Here is a 25,191-nt window from a genome sequence, read left to right on the forward strand (position 1 = left end):
GCAACGCCTTCTATCATACTGTTGTTATTCGTTACTATCGGAAGAAGTGCATTTATGTAGTTGCTATTGTACGTTACAATATATTCAGTGTACAGCTGAATTCAAGTATACGTATGTTTATGCATCATTAGCAAGTGGTGCTTAAATTCAATTTCGAAGACGTAAAACAGGGAAATAAAATCGGCTTTTTTTTTAAATTATAATTAGATCAATTGCTGGAAATGAGCTTAGATCCTAAACTAAATTAGCGGACTTTTAAATCAGACAGAAGATGGATGATCGACATTGGTGGTTTGCTACAAAACTGCAAGCCTCATTTCGTATTGGTGGATACGATAAGCCGACACTATTGGAGGATTTTATTTGTGAATCAAGTACCTTAGAACATATTGGAAACTTTCTCGGGCCAAATGGGGTTTCTGTTTTATTCTTTTATTGTGAAAAACTCGATGAGACAAGGCTATCATCCAGGCGTTTACACGTATCTTATACAGTGCATAAAGATATCGATTTTAACGATATGTTGATCTTGTACTTCTTACGGGATAGCAATGACGAAGAAATACTACCACATAATATTGCAGACGAAGTATGCTGTGGAGAGTTATCTAGTGCTATTATAGCTAGCTTACAGACATTATTGTCTGATAGCTATGCCCCTCTATTAAGAGTACGTAAAGATTGGGGTCAATGTAGTGAAGATAATATATCACAGTTATTCACCAACTTCGATAAATTGATTACTGCATTAATCGATTCAGCCGATATTCTATCGTCAAATAAATATATGCTAAAACGACCTGAAGCATCTGTTACAAATGATTTTAAGCTGAATCGTGCTGCAGTTGTTAACCAAACTATTGTCAGTGAGTTTGAGATTCTTGTTGCTGATTGGATTTCAACTATCGAAACAGTTCTTCAAAATCAAGGCGATGACAGGTAAAATATAATTATTCTTATTTCGTTAATGATAGCATGCAGTAATTGGTACAACTATAGCCCCTTGCCTATACCTTAGTTTAATATTAAAAGTATACATAACAGCATAAATTATGAATATGTCCTTAAAATATACTTTTTTTTCCTTTGTGACAACTATATCAATTTCTGATATATCTTCTTTGAAATGATTTAGCGGTGTCGATACAAATGCTGGTCCGCTCTCAGAGCTATACCGATGGAGACGTCGACATAAAATTTTTACTAATATTACAGATCAGCTAAAAGGAAAAGAATGTAAAGCAGTGATTAGTGTATTAATTACAGCAAAATCCAAATTGCTAAAACGCTGGAAAAATATCGATGTATGGTGAGTTGATGCCTATTTTGATGTAATTTGAGACTGTATACTTTAAAGCACAGAATAATGCTACCTCATATTGAACGAGTTTTACAAACATGAATTAAGATAACATATATTAATTATATATATAAATAGCTAATGTTGATCAGGAAAAAATTAATATCTAAATCTTTTAGCATTAAACATTTTTTATACAATATTGGATAATTGTTGTTCAGTAAAAATTACAGCACGAACAAAATTGCATTGAAATTTTTATTACGTAGTAATTAATCATTTTCTAGAGATCAGTTTTAATTGGCTGAAATAATAGAATTATATACGCAATATTAGGTTAAATTTTATCGATAGGAAATTTTATTTTTAAATTCTGAAATTTACCTCCAATTTGATTCATTAGCATTACTGAAGCCGTTAACGAAACCAAAGATAAAGTAAAGTACTTGGAGTCACTAAAAAAATATATTGATCAACTTTACCACAACAATTCACCCACACAAATTGCGAGTAATGTCCTACCTATGCTTTTCAATAATATTCGTCAGATGGACTCAATTTCTAGGGCGTATGCTCGAAGTGGATATCTTGGCTTATTCTTATCGAAGGTACGTAAATTATGTACATTGCTATGATAGATTTAAGTGAAACATTAATGTAGTGCAATATATGAGTGTTATCCTACATAATTGCGATACTATAGGTAAAGTTTTTGGACTACTAGCTGAAAATTAGTTGCGATTTATAATTTCCTAACAAATAATTTCTGATATCGCAAAATCATAGCTATTATTGCATTCTGTTAATCGACTCACATTTCAAATAATTGAATTACATACTTATTAAATTAAATCTGTTTGGTACTACTTTAGATTTGCAATCAAATGGTTGCCTTGTGCAAGGAGCATATTAGTGGAATTTCACTTAATGAGATTGAAATAGACTATGAACATTGGAAAAATCTTGAAGACTTGAAGAAAATTTACGACGATCCTAGAGCTAGTGGTAAAAAACAAGCAGGGCATAAAAGTGCGACGATCTTTACTACTGAGAACCAAGACATGTTAGATAAATATTTGCCACATAGGTTGCTTGCCTGCTTAGCATTAGCTAAATCTATCCGCGATTCAATACGTAATCTTCGAGACAGCCTAGGTACAGCAGCTTTTAGTACTGTATCTTCGGCATCGCATTTATCATCAATGCAAAATCAGCATAACCAAAATGCGACACCTGCCAAGTGGAAATCATCTGGACAATCATTAAATACAGCGCTTAATATTGTTAAACGACTTAATTCTGTTAGTGAAGGAGGAACACCATCAAATCAAATGCCAAATAGCATTGGAGTATCACTAAATGATGAAGATAGCATTATGTTTCATTTTGACCGTTTTTGCATCCGAGTACGTCATATTATAGGAATTATCCAAACTCTTGCGCAGTTTTCTCAGCTTGCAAGTCTAACTACTGGATTACCTCGTCTGCACAAACAGTTTAACGTTTCTGCTAGCATTTGGGGTGAGCAAGGTGTCTACGGCCATTGTATTACTATATTACATACCGGTAAAGAATCTGTTGCCGCTGTTGGTCTAGCTTACCGACATGTGCCTGCTCCTCACCAGATTACAAGCGTTGTAGAAGAAGAAGAAGACGATAATAATAGTGAGCGCTTATCTACTCATGGGCAGTCTAACCCCTTAGGCCGAATCAAAGTTACAATTCCAGACAGTGAAGCTGGTAAAATAGAGAGTGCAGACGGATCACTAGATGACGAACCTACCGAAAGTACCGAAGAAGATCAAGACTTTGAAGAAGAATTAAGCATCACTGGTACAATTAAAACTGTTATCAAATTTGCGAAGAAGTTACTACGTGATACTGTTACAACAGAAGTTCTGCTAGATGTTGACAGCATGTATCGAGAGAGATTTGATAAAGCTTACGAACACGTTATGGCTATGATCAAGCATTTAGAACAGTATGTCGCTAAATATATCGAGGTATTTCGGAGTAAATCTTATCTTATTGAATAATGTTTTAATTAGTAATCATGGCTCCATTGTAGACTTTCTGAATAAAATGTACACATACGATGAGCTTTCTCGGCATTGATATTAAATTGTATTTTACAGACTGTTATGTCTAAAAAGATTACTACACAGCATGCACTGGACATCTTGACGAGGTTCGTTATGTAACTATTAACTTAAAAATACTGTATATGATTGAATGTGATATTTTTAATTGTAGGTTTAATACAGTACAAAACCGAATGCATATCAGTACGATGTTGAAAGAAAAATTTTATGAGGCTTTCAATTGGTACGAGGAAGAGTTAGAAGAAGTACAAGACTTATATGAAAAGAATAAGGTAGCATATCGAGGCTATTTAGTCGTTAGCTCTCAAATCGATATTTAAAATAATAAATCAGAATTGATTAACTTGCCCACGTAAATATGATTAATCATAGGAAGAGCCACATATTGTTCGACATGCTCCTCCAGTTGCCGGAGCTATTAATTGGATTCGTCAGTTGTTACGAAGACTTGAGGAGCCTATGAAGATTTTTTGCGATACTAAATCCGTCATGGCTGTAAAGGCAAGATAATATTAGATAGCTTTAAAAATTAGTTTGTTAAATTGCAAACGCATTATACAATATACAGATAATTCATGGAATATTTTCAAACTTATAGGATTCCACAAGAGTCATCAAGAATTACAACCGAATCGCATCCACATTGATTAAATTTGAAAGTTTATGGTTTAGTCAATGGAAGGCGCACATTGATAGTGCTAAACATGGTCTTAAGGTACCACTTTTGCTTCGTCATCCTAAAACTGGTGATCTAATCGTTAATGCTGACGAAAGGTAACTCTACTCTTAGATATCATAGAGTAGGAAATATATTCCAGCAATTTACTTTTTTCTGTTAATTAGAGTTTCTCAAGTTATCCATGAAGGAAGATGGATGGCCAGGCTTAATATTCAGTTACCAGAAAATGCTGTCGCAATCCTATCTCAGGTTTAGTTGATTTTCCTGCTTTTCCTATTCTATAATTTTATGAATTTAAAGAGTTAGCATATAATATTTTAATCTTCTTCGTACTTGCATAGCAAAATTTATAAATATGTGTATAATTATGTATGTATAATTTTCTATTCCGCTCAAGGAATCTCGATTTAAAAAATACAAGCACAATCTTGAAGCGGTACTTCACGAATTCAAACGCGTATGTCAAGATATACCGTTACCACTGCAACCATTATTTGAGAAACATACTGAAACCGTTATGCGCTATTTGTTGCCGGGCCTATCGACAGTAACATGGAATAGTATGAATATCGACGCTTATTTACATCATATTCATACTTCTACCAATCATCTAAAAGAAATTGTAGTCAAAGTCAATAATATTTTAATAAGCCGAGTTGATTGTGGGATAGCATCGGTAAAAAACGCCATCCTTTTCGATATGGATTCTATGTTTTCTGAAGAGTGGGTAAGTAGATTGTTTTTAATAAAATTTTTAAATTCCATCTTAAATCTAGTATAAGGAAGATCATTTACTTATTCGCGCTATCTACATCCTTTCTCTAGAGCATTATCGCGTTTCCTAAGTTGCAAATAAAGAATATTGAAGCTCGTAAGCAGGAGCTACTTTCTAAAATTTACGAGGTTGAATCTGCGCTCCGGGATATTGTTAACATCATTACTGAAAATAACATTAATTCTCAACCATCGTTACAATACCAAGTTAATGGTAAAGGAGTGATATCGCAATTAACGAAATCGATCAATAAAAACTTGCAGAGTCAATCTTTGCAAGATAGAAATAAAAGTAGCAACTCTTCGAGTTCAGCCCCGAATTATAAAATTGGTCCATTTAATACTAAATCCTCCAATATGTTCGAGCATTACGGAAAATTAATGCATGATGCTATTCTACATAGCATTAGCAAATCACTTTTTACATATGCTGAAGCTCTTGGTTGCAAAATTAATTTTGTTAAGCATCCTACTCAGCTCAATGGTGACGCTATCGATAATTTTGGAAATTTAAATAAGGTTCCAACAGTAATAATCAAAGATGAAGCTTCTAATCAAGAAGATATGGTTCTCAAACTTGATAATGCATCGCAAATTGTGGCTTATTCTGGAGCAGGTAATTGCAATGTACTTCTGAGAATGCATACTTAATATTATTACTCGTCTTACACGGAAGTAAGGAAGCCTTTAATTTTATCATTAAATCGCGCCATTTGGCTAGATCTAATAGTCCTATTACGAACTGCTCAATAACGTTAAATCTAGTCATAAATTAATATTATAGTTTGCTCCAATTAATGTTCGTGTAGCTTTCAAAATAACAGTTATTGCATCAGTTTTAAATAAACTATTCTTCCTGTTGATCATTATAGAACTAAAGAATGAGGCTCTTTTGAGATTTAATGTGGATATTAAATTCTCCATACCTGATCTCGTAGTTGAACCAAAGCTGGAAGATGTGCAAACTGCTGTAAATCAAGTAGCTCATGCAATAATAGCGATATCACAAGATATTAAATGGACCACAACACAACATGAGGAAAATGCATTGGCATTCAATTTAATTAGTAACGATAAGATTGTAACTGGTATAACAAAATTGATCTCTTCTACAATAAGATCATATCAGCAAACAGTTCGTGATAAACTGAATTCATTCCGTCGATTCAATTTCTTATGGGCCAACGATATCCACGCAACCTTTAACCAATTTGTTAAATCGGGTATTAGTACATCAGATTGTATGTCGGAGGTTGAGCGATTGCAAAGGATAGAGCGAGAAGTTGAAGATATCGATGATAAAATTGTTGTTGGTGCTATTAGCCTTGGTACACTTCCTGTTAGGAACTCACTACGTGGATTCGCTGCGGCATGGAAAGTTCAGTACGCATCATATATGCACGATAAAGCGAAGGTAACCAGCATTATGATACTGTATAGTTGGATTACTTGGTAGTGGTAGTTCTCTTTTATGCTGATATCTAATCATCAAGTTAACTACAAGTAAAACTACCTACAAGATAAAATCATCCTATAATTACGTTATTGTTTTCAAGCTGTAATTTTGTAAGGTCCTTAATTTGATCTGATTGTATACGCGTATTATTAAACTATATAGGGAGAATTAGATAAAATTATTGCATACAGGATGCACATAACTGATCGGTTAGCAAAGGATGTTTTTACATTGGATCAACTTAATGAGGCTCAGAAGTTGCTACAAGAGTTAAGCGACATGGAAAACACTATAGATGATGTCTTCCTACCAGTTGAAAGAATGTATAGCTTATTAAGGTACAGTCTCAACCTTAAATGAAATTCATTGTCAGTCATCGTGTTACAAAATCGCCTTTATTTCTTACTTCAAATGCAACTGCAGTAGCTAAAATTTTTTCTTGTATTGGATTTCCTAGACAATTTAACCTGCGATTGCCAAGATCTGAAGTACAAGAAGTAAGAAATTTAAGAGAAGAGTGGCAAAAATTATTACTTTTAGCTGAAAAGGTATGTTGCAATACTATACCGTATTCACACAGACGATTAATGAGCATACGTATACGGGAAAAGATTCGGACTAATATCCTGTTTATGCACGATGCGCAGGTACGATATCAACTTATGGTTACGCACAGGACAGCCTTTGAGCAAGAGCTAGATAAGCAGATCAAGGTAACAGATTAGTTTGCTATCCGTATATGGTGACTTCCTATTTATTTTGTAACTGTTTATATTGGCTAACTAATATCATTATGAAATTATTCAATAATATAATTAGCGAGAAACGAATAAATTTATTCATTTACTTACATAACAGGCATTCGTCGTTGATGTAATTCAATTCCGCAATAGTTTTGATGCTCAAGGCCCCGCTATTCCTGGCATTAGGCCAGCGGAGGCTGTTAAGAGATTAATAGAATTTCAAGACGAATTTCAAAAGTATGACGAAAAGCGCCGAATTTTAGATGCCGTACAAAAACTATTTGGAAAACCGCCAGTATCATTTCCGGACTTGGACAAAACCGGAGAGGTAAATATATTACATTAGAATGACGTATTTCTACAAGTAGTACAATAATTGATACTTTTCCATAATTTTGATCTCTTCACACCTTACGTTTCAGGAATTGCATTTACTGGATTTATTATATAGTTTATTTCAGCGATTCTTAGCATTTGATGCCGAGTAAGTATTAGAGAAGCTAAGCATCTTATTAATGTCTAGAAATATAATTGATAGTAATTAAGTCTACTTTTCCAGTGCTGTTGTACAGATTCCAATATTAAGTCAAAGCATGTTTCATTCGTAGGTTTCGAGAAAGATTATGGGCAAAGGCGGACTTAGATAACGCTCATCGACAGGTTAAAACATAAGTTGCTACTACAGCACTGCGATAGTACCAATTTATAATATACGCAAAATAGCATAATCAATCTCTTACTTAACTAAACTAAACTCGTACGCGCTCTAATAGATGGAAGTCTTCTGGAACGAATGTTTAAAACTTCCAGAACAAATCAAGGGTTGGTCTTCTTACAAGGAACTGAAAGGATTAATTGACGGCTATTTGGCTCTTTTCCCAGTGTTACACCGTCTTGCATCTAAAGTAATATAATTAATATAATAGTCTAGATAGATTCAAAAACTTAATCTTTATAATTAGTAAAGGTATCTTGATCATCTACGGTGTTATAATTTAAATACATACTGCAGATATTGCTATATGCTGTAATTATTAATAGATACTGCAAATAGTAATGCAATTACTAAATGTTCGCATTTATGCATATCACAATCAGCATAAAAGAGCCTGATAGCAATAATATTCAAGTATACCATCTTTGTCTTCAATAATTAATGAATCCAAGTACAAACATATATAATATCCCAGCAACTATCACTTATGTACGATAGGAAATACGTAATCGTCATTGGTTAGATGTCATGGTTGCAACAGGTTCATCCTTTCAGCTGGAAGCAAACGTTTTTAAATTGAAGCATCTGTTAGATATTGGTTTACTCAGGTACGAAATATTTCATTTAAAAATTCGAACGATGCACTTACGTGTGATTATTGTATTAAATTTGCAGTTGTATGATGCAATGAATAAATTATATTTAATATAGACATCAGAATGAAATTGGCGAAATTACTCGATGTGCTAGTCGAGAGTTAGAAATTGAAGAAACATTGAGGAACATAGAAGAGGAATGGACAGAACAAGTTAGTTAATGAAGGATCATGTTATATTTCTTAAGAATAAGTGATACGGGTACTAAATTTTTTTGCAATTTATGATAGGTCCTTGCTTTTGATGAATTTAAGAATCGTGGGTTCTTATGTTTAAGCGCTTCAAATACTCAGACGCTGCTTGAGCAGTTGGATGACTCTCAAGTTTCGCTGGCCTCTATGCTAACTTCTCGTCATATTGGTCCTTTAAGAGATGAAGCAGCTTCCTGGGCAACAAAACTAAATAGTGTATCTGAGATTCTAGAATTGGTGAGCATAAAACAATTTTGTTTAAACAGCGGTGTTATCTAATCAAATTTTATTACAAAAATAATAAACGATCACCTGTAAGAAGTTCTAGAGTTGAAATCTAATGTTTTCAGCTTCATCAGCCTTCATGACATTGAATTTCTATGTTTATAGTGGTTATCCGTTCAAGAGTTGTGGCTGAATTTAGAAGCAGTATTTTATCAGGCGGAAACAATCAAGGTTATAATTGGCACATCGTTAATAGCCAATTGCTGTTCCTTTAAGACATCTAATAAAAATTAACTTTCACAGGAATTACCGCAGGAGGCAAGACGATTTAACAGGATTGATAGAAGTTGGAGCAGGCTTATGAAACAAGCTTACGAAATTAGAAATGTTTTACAGGTATGATGTTTTGACGAAGCTTATACAATGCGCAGATGCCATAATAAACCTTCTTAAAGATATCTAGATAATCTTTATACCGACATAAAGATTAGCGAATTAAAATCTTGTCTATCCTAGTAGCACCTCAATTCAAGTTTTTTACTTGTTCTGACAAAACTAGCAGTTACATATCTCAGATACAACATAATACTATGACTTACTTAGTCTTAGTTTTCGGTAATACATGCAAGAGACCTGAGAAAATTTATTGTAACCACTGAGGGTTAAATTTGGAATAACATTCTGATTTCTAGTGTTGTTTCCGCGGCGATGTCCCTAAATATACCGTGCTAAAGCACTTGCTGGAAGAACTAGAATTATGCTTCAAATCGTTGCTCTCTTATTTGGATCAAAAGCGCAGGGTAAATATTATTTTACTCAATACATCCTTTATATTAGGTTATTTACAATATTATGTTATTAATCAATTCTTACTTAAATGGATTATAATAACAGGAATTTCCAAGGTTTTACTTTGTTTCCGATTCTATCTTACTATCTGTATTGCGATCTGCGCGTACACTTGATTCTGTAAGGCCGCATCTAAGGTAAACCGGCAGCTAGCTATGCCTGATACGCATTTCGATATTCGTCCTTAGCTGTCGAGAAGCTATACCGTAACTAATTAACATTATTATTCGTCGTAGATCTATCTTTGGTAATATCTCCAACTTAAAAATTAATACTGCTGCTCCAATATCGCGTAATAAGAAAGTTTTAGCGCCCTTGGTAAGAATGCATTAATAATCGGTTGAAATGGGAATTGTTAACTAAGCTATTTGTCATTGCATTGGTAATAGGATCATCAATCAGAGCACAGTAATGCTCCATCGGCCGCTACTTTTCGTAAAAGAAGTAGCATGGATTTTATTCCTATTTCGCTAAAACGGCGTAGCAGTCAAGATATGATAAACATCCCATTTCATAGAAGCTCACAAAATGCCATTTCATCCGGAGTATCCATCGCCAATTCTGTTTCTGATGCAGACGGACTATCTGATTCCATTAGTAAAATTTACGCCGTTGTTTCACCTGAATGTGAAACCTTACAATTGTCAACTCAGGTAATATTTACTTTGCCGTCATTTTTACGGATTTATTGTTTTATTACTGGATATTGGCGTTTTTTATATGCTTACATAATAAATATAAAATTTTATCCTTAAATTTCAGGTACCGCTATCTGGTGGTGTTCAAGCCTGGTTAAATGCTTTGTCGACTTCGGTTGAGAAAACACTACTGGAATTAATAAATGATCAAGTCGACGATGTTCTTGCAATGACATCTATCGATGAATGGGCTTATAAAGTATGCTTAAAGAATTAGAATTAAAATTTTTATAAGCCTACGAATTAGTATTGTACTCTTGCTTTTCAATTAATAAGATAATACTTACAGTACGCTTAGTTACGGAATGAGTAAAATTATTTTAATCAAAAATGCGATATTAAGTCATAAGGAGTTATAGTAAGAATTTTTTGATTACTAACAGATTTTAATTTTATTTAGTATCCAGCTCAAGTTGCTCGTCTTGGTTTACAATATTATTGGACTAAGGAATGTGAGCAGGTAAAATATTCATTTGCTTATATATATATATGTTACGTAGATAGATCAATTCCATGTTCTCAATGAGCTACCAAGAAAATTCCTTGCGCTCATAGCAGTCCTTAAAAATTTTGACAGGGCATTACTGAGATTAGAACTGAAAGGAAATCTTTGAGTAATACTTCCAGGCGATTTTGGTCCTTTTTAAGTAAAACTACAGTGACCATTTCAAGAGTAAACTGGAAGCACGTTGATGAACCTGTAACAAACGTACATCGTCTCCGTCTGGAGACATTACTAGCGGTACTAGAACTAATGCTACTCTTTTTATTTTTTACTTTTGCTAAAGTATAACATTGGAATTACTATTTGCGGAAGTCTTACAAATCTTCCTTATACCTATTTTGCTAGTAGACTTAGGTAACAATTTTTATCTTCTTTTGTAGCATGGCCTTTATATGCGGGATGTTCTAGATGACTTAGCCAAGAAGAAACTGCGTGAGCAGACTGACTTTGAATGGAAGAAAAACTTAAGATTTTATCACATGAAAGAAGATTCCCATAAAGGTAACATAGCCTTCTTAAGCGATTTTGTTACGATTTGAAGAATAATTCATTATTTCTTATAACATTTTAACACTTGATAATGAACAAATTTTGAACATGATACGCATTGTGTAATCTGTCTTTATTTCACTGTCACTGTTTAACATCATTAGAAGAAAAGGTCCCCCAAATTTGGGTTCTTGACACAAAATTTAACTATGGTTTTGAGTTTTATGGATGTATGTCTCCTATTATTATGACGCCTTTAACAGATCGATGCTTCCTATCACTTAGCCAGGTATTCGAATATAATAACTTGGATTAAATAATGAAGAGTAAAGAAATCACTAAAGTTTCTTGAGTAAAAAATAAAATATATGCGTACATAATTATAAATTAAATCATTAAATAATTCTATTAAGGCTGTTTCAAATCATCGAGGAGCAGCACTTTGTGGCCCTTGGGGCACCGGAAAAACGGAAACTATCAAGGTACAGAGTGGATACCTACTGCCTTCGTTTTATTTTAAACATAACTTTGTTTAGAGACATTTTCGTAATATTTAAATTTTTACTCCATAGGGATTTGCTCATATGTTAGGTGTCTATCTAGTAGCCTTTAGCTGTTCTTTACAATCTGAACCATCCAGCTTAATTCGAATTATCCATGGTCTTGCACAGGTATATATATTATTATAGTAACCAATTCTATCCAATTCTGTACAGTACACGTCAGTGTAGGGCTTAAATGAAAAGTATCATATTTCAGGATGGTTGTTGGGGCTGTTTCGATGATTTTCATAGAGTTCAAGTCTCTACAATTTCTGTACTATCACATCACTTACAAATAATCATGAATGCACTGCGTACGAAAGAAATTTTTTGCACTATGCCGGGAGGCATCGAGGTAAATCAGAATATTTATAAGTAATCCCATTATCAGGGCTTTTAGTACCTTATATTTCGTAAAATATATCAGTATGTTATAAATATAAATTTTTATTTATTTTCTTAACTTAGATTACGATAAACCGAAAAGTTGCCTTCTTTATGACATATGATACTTCATATGGAAACCAAGGTGATCATCTATTACCGAGTGATATCCGAACCCTCTTTAGACCTATTGCCTTGACTGCTCCTGATGTTGGTTTAATTCTTCGAGCCTACTGCACTTCTAAAGGCTTCAAAGCGCCACGAGTTTTGGCAGATAGAATCAAACTGCTATTAAGTATTTCTAAGCATCTAGTGTAAGTATTATGACATATATTCGTTTTCAAGCTGATAGTTATAATTAAGTAAAGTATGATATTTCGTGCAATGCTGATGCTTTATTTCGTACAATTTTCTTTAAATCTGACGAACATAACTCTGCAACCCTTACAGGAAAAGTAATAATCAACATAAGATTAGTTTATCATCCATTCTGTCATGTATCAGCTACGCAGCTAAGCGACGTGATGATTACCAAGCCTTGCAAAATAACCCTAAAATGGGTGACATTGCTAGATCGAATAGCGCTTCTTCAACGCAGAATCTAGGCGCAAGTAAGCAAAGACATAACCATTAAAGTACAGAGATAATTATCTCATCATATTTCCTTTTAATATATAATTGCAATATATCCGATTTCAGGCGGTGGTGGATTAAGACCTCGAGCTGAAACTACCAGGAAGAATACTCCTTCACAACAATTGTCTCCAGCAATACGTGGAGAACATATGTTTGTTTCACACGCTATCCAAGATCTAATTGTACCTCAGATCTCTCCAGAGGTATTAAATACTGCTCTTATTAGATAATGCTTCTAGTTAAACGTTTTCTAATAAATTAAGGCGATAATTATAAATTATGGAAAACACCGATGATTTCCAAACTTTGTATTGGATTAATTTTATCATAATTGATTCAATTCACGAATAATTTTATGCATTGCAGTACACTATGCTTACATCGATATTATATAGATATTTCTATTGCACCTTTCCTAACATACCTAACTTGGATGTATTATATGCAGTACTTGCATAAATATGAAAAATCTTGCTCTTCTGAAAGACTCTTAATTTGCTAATGTTGTGTTTAATTTTTCTTTCAATATAAAATTAGAATTTCGCTGTTTTTAACAGCTTACTCCATGATATATTCTATTCTTCCTCTGATCCATACAAACTGGCTGGTTTCCATGACGGTAGTGGTACTGTTGAAGAGGCATTCATGCAACAGACTCAAAAAAGCGGTCTACATTTTCACGCTCCGTGGGTATCAAAAGCTATGCAATTGCATAAACTATCGAAAGTTCATCATGGTATGTAAAGAATGTATAACAAATAAAATTTATTAAAGTAGTAAAACTAATGCATTGCAAGTATGAAGATGTGTACGATCATATAAACCATAATTTTCAACCAGGAATAACCTCTATAATTCTAATTGCCTTGTTATAATTGCATAAATAGGAGTAGTTGTTGCTGGACCACCTGGTAGTGGAAAATCGACAATGATTTCTACACTTATCGATGCGTTATCCCTATGCTCGAAAAATGATCAAGGAGATGGCAGTAAAAAACATATCCATCGATTGCAAAAGATTAATCCAACTGCAGTATCAAATTTATCGCTAATGTTCGGTCGGTTGAATGCATCTAACGATTGGGAAGATGGTATATTTACGGCGTTATGGAGAAAAGCCAATAAAAATTTAGCAACAACAACGTGGTTATGTTTAGATGCAACGCTAGCACCGTATTGGGCCGATAATTTGAACTGCATTATCGGTAATGGCCGATCTTTGGATCTTTTAAATGGAGAACGCTTATTCCTAAGTGATAACGTCAAAATATTGTTTGAAACTCATGATGTTAGTAATGCTTCCCCGGCAGTATTTGGACGTACTGGCATAGTCTACGTTGATGATGGCGTATTAGGTTGGGTGCCTTTATCACATGCGTGGTTAGCATCAAGAAACGATCAGGAGATTAAAGTCCTACAGCCAGTCTTTAGTGCAATTATTTCAGATGTAACCAATTTTATTAGTTACGACTGCCAAGTTATGGTTAAAGTATGTGAAATTGGCTTATTTCAAACGTGCTTATCGTTATTAACCGCCTTATTAGAAGAACAAGCCGAGGTAATTGCCGATCTGCATATTGAACGATTATTTCTGTTTTCGGTTATATGGTCTTATGGTATGATTATGAACGATCATGATCGTGGACGATTTAGTAATTTAATGAAAAGTCTATCGACAGCTTTACCAGATTACGATCTAGGAATATCAGTATTTGATTATTATGTAGATGAATCAGGTGAATGGGATCCATGGACATCACGCGTGCCAGAATTTTCACCTGATTCAATGGATTTCTTGGGTGAAACTTTTATTGATACTGTTACAACAGTTAAAATTAGCCGTTTAATGGAATTGTCATTTAGTTCTGGCCGTAATGTTTCAATTATTGGACCACCAGGATGTGGTAAAACAGTGACTGTTAACCGTTTCTTAGATCAGCAAGATGGTTCAAGCATGGTTACAAAACGTATTGTTTTCTCTGGGACTTCCAGTGCCCACGATTTGCAACATTTTATAGATGAGAATGTTTATCATCGTCAAGGCTTCGTATATGGTGCTAAAGATGGCAAGAAATTATGTTTATTCGTTGATGATCTTAACCTACCAACATCCAATAGCGACAAAACAATACAAGAGAGCCATGAATTATTGCGTCAACTATTGGATGATAAGTTAATTTTCAATTATAACAAAATTGGCGATTATCGAGTGATTGAAAATTTACAGGTGATTGCTACCGCTACGTCTTCATCATCATCCACTATTAACACTACAACATCAACTATGAAGTCTGTCTTACCAGATCGATTAAAACGCCATTTTTCTATTTTTTATTTACAAGAACCAACTGGTAATGCTCTAAATAGTATTATGTCAGGCATAGTTCACGCTAATCTTTACCTCTATGAAAGTGTTCTGAATCCAGACTTAATGAATACATTAACTCAGGCATCATGCGATGTTTTAGCACGCATAAAATCAGTTTTACGACCATCACCGGTACCTGGTCGATATCAGTATTCTTTTAATTTACGTGATCTTAATAGAGTTATTCAAATGTTAAAAAGATTATCCAATCAACCCAGAATTGATGAATTATCAATTGTATCCTTATGGAAGCATGAACTTGATCGTACTATACGTGATCGTATTTGTCGCAACACTGATTTAAATTGGTATGACGGAACCGTTGTGAAAATCCTTGAGGAATACTTCCCTAATATTTCCAAGGATGAATTAATACAAGATTATATTACATTCAAATTGGAACCCATACGTAGTCGTACACATACAGGAGCTACCGTTAAAGATTATATTCAGCCAATCACTAATATGAGTGAAATTATGGGATGGATTCGTGATCAAATGATTACTTACAATGAGGACTTTGGTAATCGCAATTTAAGCGTTATATTATCGGATTACATCGTCGCTCATGTCGTTCGTTTATTACGAATTTTAAGCTTTAATAACAGGTTAGTTGCAGTTTACCTTTATTGGTATAATGTTAAAAATAATATTATGACTCATCTAATTTTTGTAATTTGTTATAGAAGTAATCTTATTAAGGGTGTCGTATAGACTTATCTCTTGTCTTAGATTAATTACTAAGTCGGGATAGTATAGGTGTAGTTTAGTTAAGTAATTTTTGTATAGTGCTTTTATTCTACATTAAACTTTTATTGATAATTTAATTCTTTATGCATTTTCTTATGTGATATTAATTAACTTTACAGAGGTAATGCTGTCTTAGTCGGACAGGTTGGTAGCCATCTTTCAACTTACGTCCGTTTTGCATTATATGTTTGTGGTATTCCACAACATCATGTTGATACATCATCCGGAAATACGTTTTATGATGGATTACGCTCAGCTGTTCGATTAACTGGCGCAGAAGGAAAGCGATTAGCTATTGTATTAAAAGCTAACGATTTAAAAAATAGTGTTATTATTGATGCCGTCAACAGCATCTTAATTAGTGGTGAATGCTCGAAATTATTTTCTAATGACGAATTAGATGGCTTATTGCAAGCACTGTCTCACACCTTGAAACGCAATTATTCCAATATGGATACTAATCCAATGGATTTCTTTATCTCACGCGTTAAATCCAATCTACATATTATTATAACTATACCGCCAACCAACAATTTATTAAAAGTCGCCGCCAATCAATTTCCCGGCTTTATATCGTGTTGTCATATGGATTGGCTAATGGACTGGTCAAAGCCATCGTTAATAAGTGAAGCAACGCATTATATTGCTGAATATAGCATCATGGAACATAGTGCTGAAGATATACGAGGTAAGGTCGTCCATAGTATGGCCGATATCCATGTATTTATGTTGAAGGAGTGTGATCAACTTCCATGGGCGATGGATAAATACAACGCTAATCAAAGTAATGATCCTAAACAATGCTTACCGTTTGCTAAAAATGCATTAGTTGAAAGGATAACTACAAAATATGATAAAAAATGGCAGAATCGTAAAGACGTCTTTGTTGGGCCAAATACATACCGTCGATTCATGAATGCTTTTAAGAAAATCTATACAACGAAACATCAAGAAGCTAATACAACTATACTTAAATTACGTAAAGCATTACAGACGCTAGAAAGTACGAAAATCGAAGCTGAATCAACGGCATCGGATATTGAAAAGATGAAATATAATTTACGCTTAGCGACTGATCGTTCTGCTTCATTACTACAGCAATTAACGATACGAATAACACAATTAGAGAAATTGAAGGCTAAATTAGGTACAGGTGGCAATGTATTAGATGCATTTGCGACTATCAATGAGTTAGAGATGGCATCAGAAGTAGAATCAGTGCCGCTACCCTTAGATGATGAAATGGATGAGCTGGATACTGAATTTGAAAAATTACGTCAAATTAAATTACGTAAAAAGCATGATAAGTTAATGGAAGACATTACTCGGGCACAAGAAGAAGTCGATGAAGCGAAGAAAGCCTTAAGTGGTGCTAAAAATCAAATACGCCATTGGAGAAACAAAATTGATCGTAGTTGCGTTGAACGTTTGCGTGTATTCCAAAATCCACCTTCGCTAGTCGGCACAGTTATGGAAATGACGATGGTATTATTAGGAAAGTTGGAACCATCACCAGCTTACTCAATTAACTATAATACATCTAGCTCTAATATCGCTTCAAATACGGGCAATAATTACGACGACGCATATTCATCAATACCGCGTGGCTCTAGCTTTGTAGGAAAATCGAAGCGTGGACGTGATCACACTAATAATGCATCCAATCATAATCGTGTCGACCGTGATCTATGGAAATCAATTCAATTAGCTATGACTGATTCACAAAAATTTATTGATGCTCTATGGAATATACAGTGGGAAGAAGGTTTAAGTCCTGACAAGTTGGCAATTATGGAAAATTACTTAGGTAAAAAATCACCTACTAACTTAGCACAAACAAATAATCAATTAACGGGACTAAGCATTACTGAAGAAATGAATCAAAATCACCACCATCATCACCCCATCACATCAAATTTACTGGCATCGGGTAGCACATTTTCTCCACGTCGATTATCAAGCTCTACATCAGTAAGTTTTCAAACAGGAACACAACAAACAGGTGCTGTACCACCTCCTAATATTACTATTGCAGCTGCTAAATATTCATCGGAAGATGCTGCTATCTTAGTTGCATATATTATGGCATTAGTTGAATATACATATCAGTATTCACCTGTACGTGAGAAAATTGAGCGATTACAAGAATTATTGATTGAAAAAGAGGAAGATGAAAGGCGTGCTGCGGAAGAAGAGGATGAAGTTGAACAAGAGGAAGAGCAACGAGAAGAGATACAAATTGAAGATGAATTGTCTATCGATGATTACGACCGTATTGAAGAAGAAGCACACCAGTTGCAGATTGAATATGACCGTGCAGCTGTCGAAAAGCATATTTTACAAAAGGAATACGATATTAATACACAACGATTGCAAGCAGCTATGGAAGCCATCAATAGTCTTGAAACACAAACAAAGTTATGGCAAGATCTAGTCGATGAGAATACATCGTTAGATTTACTACTAGCTAATTGTGTTTGTGCTAGTGCATTTTTAGCCTATTTAGGACCGCTCGGTGCCGATGCACGATCAAATTGCGCTGCTGAGTTTATGCGAGCGTGTATGGGGAATAAATTACCAGTGGCTAAAAAAGCGATATTTACGGACGTTACCCTAGCTGAATTTGTATTAGGCCAAGCTAATTTAAGGCGTATTGAAGTAAGTGAAAGGCTTCCTAAAGATATTTTATCGCAAGAAAACTTCTGCATCTTCAAATACCAAGTTTATTGTAATTCATGGATATTGTTATGTGATCCGCAACGTATCGCATCCACATATGTCGCTGCTAATGTTGACGACATTACTATAGTTCGCTATAAAGAATTACGTAATCAACTAGATACATGTTTAAATGATGGTAAGGAAATACTAATTACTGACGTAGACACCAAGAGTATACTTGAAGATAAACGCTTTTCGATACTATTGCGCCATGCTGATCTATTTGATAAAGAGCGTGAAACATTTAAAATGATGATTGGTGATCATGAAGTTGAATGTAATCCACAATTTAGAATGACATTATCAACGTCTTGTCTGCCTATGAATGTACCAGATGAGTTGGCATCTCAATTAAGTGTAATTGAATTATCACATTCAACCCAAGGTCTCGAGGAGTTATTATTGGATTTCTTTATGCAAAAAGAGAAAACGCGCATTGATGAAGATAGCACACAAATCGCTGAAGAAATGATCGCTATCTATAATCGTTTGGAAACGATTGAGCAAAATATGCTAGAATTATTATCATGCAATAATAAATTACTCCACGATCTGACGATGACTAAAAAATTAACCTCATTAAAGAAAGCTTACGATGAAGCTATTGAAAATCAAGCTAGAGTCAAAGTTAACGAAGATAACATCATTAATACACGGCAGCATTATCGACCTGTAGCGAAACGCGGTGCAGTCCTATTTAATGTCTCCAAGCAAATGGCATTAGTAAATCCAATGTATCAGATATCATTAGATCAATTTTTGAACATGTATTCAACATCTATATTGCATTCAGATAGAACTGTTGTTAAAGCAGTCGTTGATCGTCTAACACAATTAGTCTTCTTTTCAATCGCGCGTGGCTATTTCGAAATTGATCAATTTTTATATGCATTGCATTTAGCAATTGAAGTCGAAGGGTCGGAAGGACGTGTTGGCAATCTAGAAAGAGAATATCTTATATCACCGACTTTAGCTAATCAACTTATGATGGCTCAAGGTAAACCAGCGGTCTCTGATTTGCCACCAAGTAAACATATGGGTAAAAAACCATTTGAATGGATGTCTGATGATCAATATCAGAATTTATTAACATTGGCTTCATATTATGATTGGTTTACTGATTATTTTGAACGCATGACACGTGATGGTCGCGAAACTCAATGGCGTGCATTATGTGAACATTTAACGCCTGAAAATGCTGCATTACCTGATATTATCGAAGATCGCTTAAAACCAATGCAAAAATTATTAATATTACGCGCAATACGCCCTGATCGGCTATTGCAAACTACCGCTGCGTTTGTTGTATCAGTTTTAGGTAAACGCTATGTCGGTGAGGTTGCATGTGATTTGACAACGTCGTACAAGCAAGGCAATAATCGCCAACCAATGCTACTGGTATTTTCCTCGGAAGCTGAAACTGCTGAACGCTTAGTTTATGATTTTTCTGTCAAACGCGGTATACCGTTAGTTAATTATAATATGTGCGACTCAATAGCTGAAGAAAGTCGCATTAATAAAGCTGTTCAACGTGGTATGCTCAACGGCCAATGGGTAATGTTACATAATGCTCATTATGCACCCCATTTATTAAATACGCTAAATACAATCTTATCGGATACGAAACAAATTGATCCATCATTTAGGTTATGGATATCATCAAAACCAAATACGATATTATCACATCAGTTATTACAGTCATCGATTAAATTAGTTGTTGAACCACCTAAGCGCATGAGAGAATCAATATTAAGCTGCTTAAATTGGATCGAACCGGATACATTCAAAACAAGTCAGCGCTCAGAGTGGATACCGTTATTGCATAATCTGTGCTTACTGCATAGTTCATTGCGCCTACGTACAAGATACAAGAATCGTGGTTGGAATGCTCCATATGACTTAGAATGGAGTAATTCAGAATTTTGGCAAGCTATTGAATTCTTTCGACGTGAATTTGCTAATATTGGTGTATTAGAAAGTAGCGGCGGTGCAACTGGTGTAAAAAATATAACTTGGACTGGTTTACGCACCATGTTATCAGAAGTTATCTACGGCAATATTATATTCGATAAATTCGATCAAGCAACGCTAAACGCTATTGTTGAAAAATGGATTAATTCAGGTGCAATTAAACGTGATTCTGAGCCTATGAAGGTAAAATATCGCGCACCTGCTATTATTTTTAGTCCTAATGTCCGAATGTCAGCTATAGCTCAAGCGATGGAAAATGTAAATCATTCAATATTAGATGTGCCTGAAGCATGTGGACTACATTCATCATCTGAAGTAGCGCTGGATGAAGGACCTTATCTATTTTATATGCTAAGTAAAATTATACATGATATGCCAGATATTGGAAATCGTAAATGGAACCAGGATCAACAAGTTGCTACCTCGGATAAAACAATTACTGTTAATCAAGCTTTAGCCATACCTCACAATACTAATGCCCAGCCATTACATACTGCGTATTCTGATCTAGATATAATAATATCATCGACTTTTATTCCTGGCCGTCGAAGTCGTTATGTTGACATACATGAAATTGCTATTAATCTACTAAGTAAGTTACCAAAAGGCTGGACACGAGAGTTCATTCATGAAAGAATTAAAAAGAAGAAAGGATCTATTCATTCGCCATTTAATCAATTCGTATTATCTGAGGTTGAATTAATGAATAAGTTAATTCAACAGATTCGATTAACTTTAACAAGCCTTAAAGAAGCTACACAACATGACTTACTGGGTGACCATACTAATGATGATGCATTACGAGCTGCAAGCGATCTATATTACTTGAGAATACCTGAAGATTGGTGTAAATTGGGTGGACCCTCAGCACCTCCGCATCATTGGAATTTAGGTTATTGGATCGATGATTTTAATAAACGTTTTCAACATTTAGACAGAATGCTGTTACAGGTAAGAAATAGCTATTCTGAAATTGTCAGGCACACCTAGTCATTCCTCGTACTAAACTTTAAAACAAAAATAGTTACAATTTCTACTTAAACTCGTATACTATAACCTACGTAGGATTCTCTCGAGTAGTACAGCTATCCCGCTGGCTTCCTAGGATATATGTTTAATATTTACTTGATAGATTATCTCAAAGTAATTTAAACCATGCTAATTATTTCCCATTCCCATTCTGTACTATTCTTGTTATAAAATAATTTTAAATATTTTACTAGCAAGTTCAAACTAGTATGATAGGCTTATAAAATATAATGTATTTATTTTCTATATGAGTACATAAATTATCCTTCTTAATATCTTTCTGGAAATAAAATATCAATATTTTTTATTATTTCTTGCTAGACTCGAGATAAAATTCCCGCGTATTGGCTCGGTGCTCTATTTCGACCCCAAAGTCTACTCGCTATCATCAAACAGGCATGTACTTGATATCATGAAGTGCTAGTAAGCAATACCAGATCTTCAAATGATATGCATATTGACTAGAAAGAATATTATAATATTACTATAATATATTCAGCGTTTAATATGAATAACGAGTATGGTAAACTAATCTGTATATGAGCACGTATTTGCTATCTACTCATTGATTAACTTGACTAAGTATCATTAATATCGTATCGTTGGACCATTGCAGGATACAATTCGCGCACATTATAAGCATGGCATAGCAGAAGAGTACGTCTTACAAATTGAATTAACTGCCAGAGATAAAGATCATGTAAGTAAAAATATTTAAAAATCAGAAAATTATATATAACGAAAAACGATAAATGTTATAATTGATTAAATTTGAATTTTTTTAACTTTTATAGCTAAGAGATGCGCCTAATGAAGGCATGTTTGTCTATGGAATCTACGTTTGGGGAAGTTCTTGGGAAAAGACTGCCGGTGAACTACAAGATGCAGCCCCTAAATCAAATCCATCATCGCTTCCAGTCATTCATATCACTGCAGTACCAATATCAGATAAACCATGGATAACCGATCCTAGCTCATATCCATCAGTTTATCAATGTCCATGTTATTGTTCCCGTATGAATCGAGTGGAACCATTATTTTGCTTAGATATCAAAAACGATAGTGGCGGATCGCGCTGGGCACTTAGAGGACTGTATGCAACATTACGTCCATTTTAATCTTATTTTTGATATGCTGATGTTTTTTATTGTGTCAGATACGAATTTTAATTTCTCTAAAATTAGTTCATATATAGTTAGTACAAAAATATTACAAAGCTTTCTTTCATTATCATCTTCATGTATGAATCGAAAAGTATCTATTTTTACATATATAAATTTGCACAATTTATTATGACGATACTTTCAGACAGGAGAAGACATTAACGTCGTTGCTTGATTTTTCTTCATTTAATATATCATATATCAAGTCTGTTAATGTTGCAAATATCTTGTGCCGTAGAGTTACTTCGAAATAGTAGCTTGTAAAATTTTTATTTAGCATTGTTTAATCACTTCTATACATGAAATAGCGCAAATATACCAGTCAGTATATTAAATCTACTTTACGCGTGTCTTAAATAAAGTAGGAATAATTGTCATATCGGATATGATATATTGTTCTATATTGTAATATTTCAACATAATTATATTGATATATATCTTCCTGTACAGTATCTATAGCAATAGTTATTTTAAACTTTTATGACCTTCATTAAATGTGTGATTGTTGTTAATTATTTCTTGATTTTAGTTGTATTTTGAGTATGAATATGCTATCTACGCTTGTATATTAATAAGTAATTTTTAATTCTACCGAATAAACGATACTAAATCTACACCACTTGATAATCAACGATATTAAATATCGTATGCAAATTAACAGTAGTAAATTCTTGTTATAAAATTAATATCAAATCATTCAAATATGTCCGAAAAGTTAAATAGTATGTCAACATTGAAATGAAGCTGGAAGAACTAGGAGCAATTTGTTATAAATATCATTAGCGATTTTTGAGTACTGAATATATTGTGGATAAACATTAATATATATTAACGATTTTATAGTAAGAATTCTTAACTAGCCCATGATTGATAAGCTAGTTGTTTCATTTGTATTCAACAAATGAGTGTTAGATACAGTGTAGTAAAAATAACTTTCAAATATCCCCAGGGCTGCTTCAGTACTGATGAAATTTAATGTAAATAAATCTGTACTCTAAAAAAGCTCTGAAATTGATTTCAAAAATAGTATTACCTAAGCTATAGTAGCAGCTAATAAAGTATTGTATGCGAATAGTAACAATAATCTATCAAATTAGCTAACGACTGCTACGTATTGGCTTACTGGCAATGGTAATATTATTGGTATTGTGATGTAGTAATTATCAGTCATTGAGTAAAATAGAAAGCATCAGGCTATCTATCAGCTAATTAATAAATAGCTAAATGTAAAACTAGCCATTTTAAGTTTATTACTTTATCTATCGTGATATAATCAAAACTAGGATTTTTAACACATTTACTGGCAACAATGTAATTTTAAAGTATCAGCAACATTTCATGCTCCACAAGTGATTAAATGTAATTAATATGAATGCAGTTATTAAGATTTCATTAATAGTTAATTAAAGTTTTATTTTATCATGATTGCAATCACAATATTTAGTAGAAAGCCATTCTATCATAAATTTTTAATAATTCTATCCAGTGAAAAATGAAAATCAGATATAATATGACATGTTCAAACTGAAATAATCAGCATCAACTAAATTATTGTAAATATTACCTTAATATGATATTATGTGTTATTGGATAACGGCAGCCTGCAAATGCTTTTTATAACATACAGTTCCTAAATTGCGAGCTTACGTGTAATACTATTATATGTATATACCCAAGTAATTAATATATAGAATTCCATGAGAGTAAATGAATATTGAAATTATGATAGTAAATACGTTACTTCGGAGTTGACAAGTTTACCATTAATCTAAAAAATTTTCATAATATAGATTTATTCATTTTGCTTATTAGAACTCTGATGAATTGGCACATAGTCCTAAGCGTAGTTCGTGTAATAAATAAACATCATCAATGCTAGTATTACTTTTTTGGGTTATCCTGTTGTAAATTATGAGTGATTATACAAATACGATAAAAGTGTAGAATGAGACAAGATTAAAATTGAATTACGCTACTGTGTATCTGAACTGCAATATCAGCTACAATCCGCATAAAATTCTATCGAAGTATATAAAATATTCAACTTAAGATACCAAATATTGCCCGTGATCACTCGATAAACAAGTTAAAAGTGTTCTAATGTGTGATTTATGTGATGGAAGTCTGGCTAAAGATTTGTAATTCGGAGTGAATACTCAGAGTTAAAACTGTGATAGAAAAGAAATCAAAGCTGGTGAAGAAAGGTATCAAGAACTCATTAGTAGGATTTAATGAGAGATAGCAA

General features: G+C 33.7%; 1 protein-coding gene across 1 annotated transcript; it reads left to right on the forward strand.

The window, feature by feature from the left end:
• Window positions 1–271: 271 nt before the first annotated feature.
• Window positions 272–22,901, forward strand: TRIADDRAFT_56463 (uncharacterized protein; the record flags this gene model as incomplete). The annotated part of the gene is made up of 44 exons (XM_002112408.1): window positions 272–939; window positions 1,136–1,309; window positions 1,704–1,908; window positions 2,173–3,303; window positions 3,436–3,488; window positions 3,554–3,674; window positions 3,775–3,897; window positions 4,001–4,176; window positions 4,246–4,330; window positions 4,479–4,808; window positions 4,907–5,471; window positions 5,728–6,269; window positions 6,474–6,649; window positions 6,769–6,859; window positions 6,959–7,024; window positions 7,170–7,382; window positions 7,477–7,538; window positions 7,663–7,714; window positions 7,828–7,959; window positions 8,268–8,377; window positions 8,481–8,577; window positions 8,656–8,853; window positions 9,007–9,072; window positions 9,145–9,237; window positions 9,534–9,641; window positions 9,736–9,827; window positions 9,927–10,008; window positions 10,080–10,343; window positions 10,453–10,587; window positions 10,789–10,848; window positions 10,966–11,130; window positions 11,274–11,394; window positions 11,547–11,671; window positions 11,796–11,864; window positions 11,955–12,053; window positions 12,142–12,279; window positions 12,393–12,622; window positions 12,759–12,919; window positions 13,008–13,147; window positions 13,482–13,680; window positions 13,832–15,920; window positions 16,182–21,705; window positions 22,400–22,483; window positions 22,578–22,901. 44 exons carry the CDS (start codon window positions 272–274, stop codon window positions 22,899–22,901), a joined length of 15,738 nt encoding a protein of 5,245 aa, XP_002112444.1.
• Window positions 22,902–25,191: the final 2,290 nt, after the last annotated feature.

This window comes from Trichoplax adhaerens, genomic scaffold (genome assembly GCF_000150275.1).
Source record: "Trichoplax adhaerens TRIADscaffold_5 genomic scaffold, whole genome shotgun sequence".
Taxonomy (NCBI): Eukaryota; Metazoa; Placozoa; class Uniplacotomia; order Trichoplacea; family Trichoplacidae; genus Trichoplax; species Trichoplax adhaerens.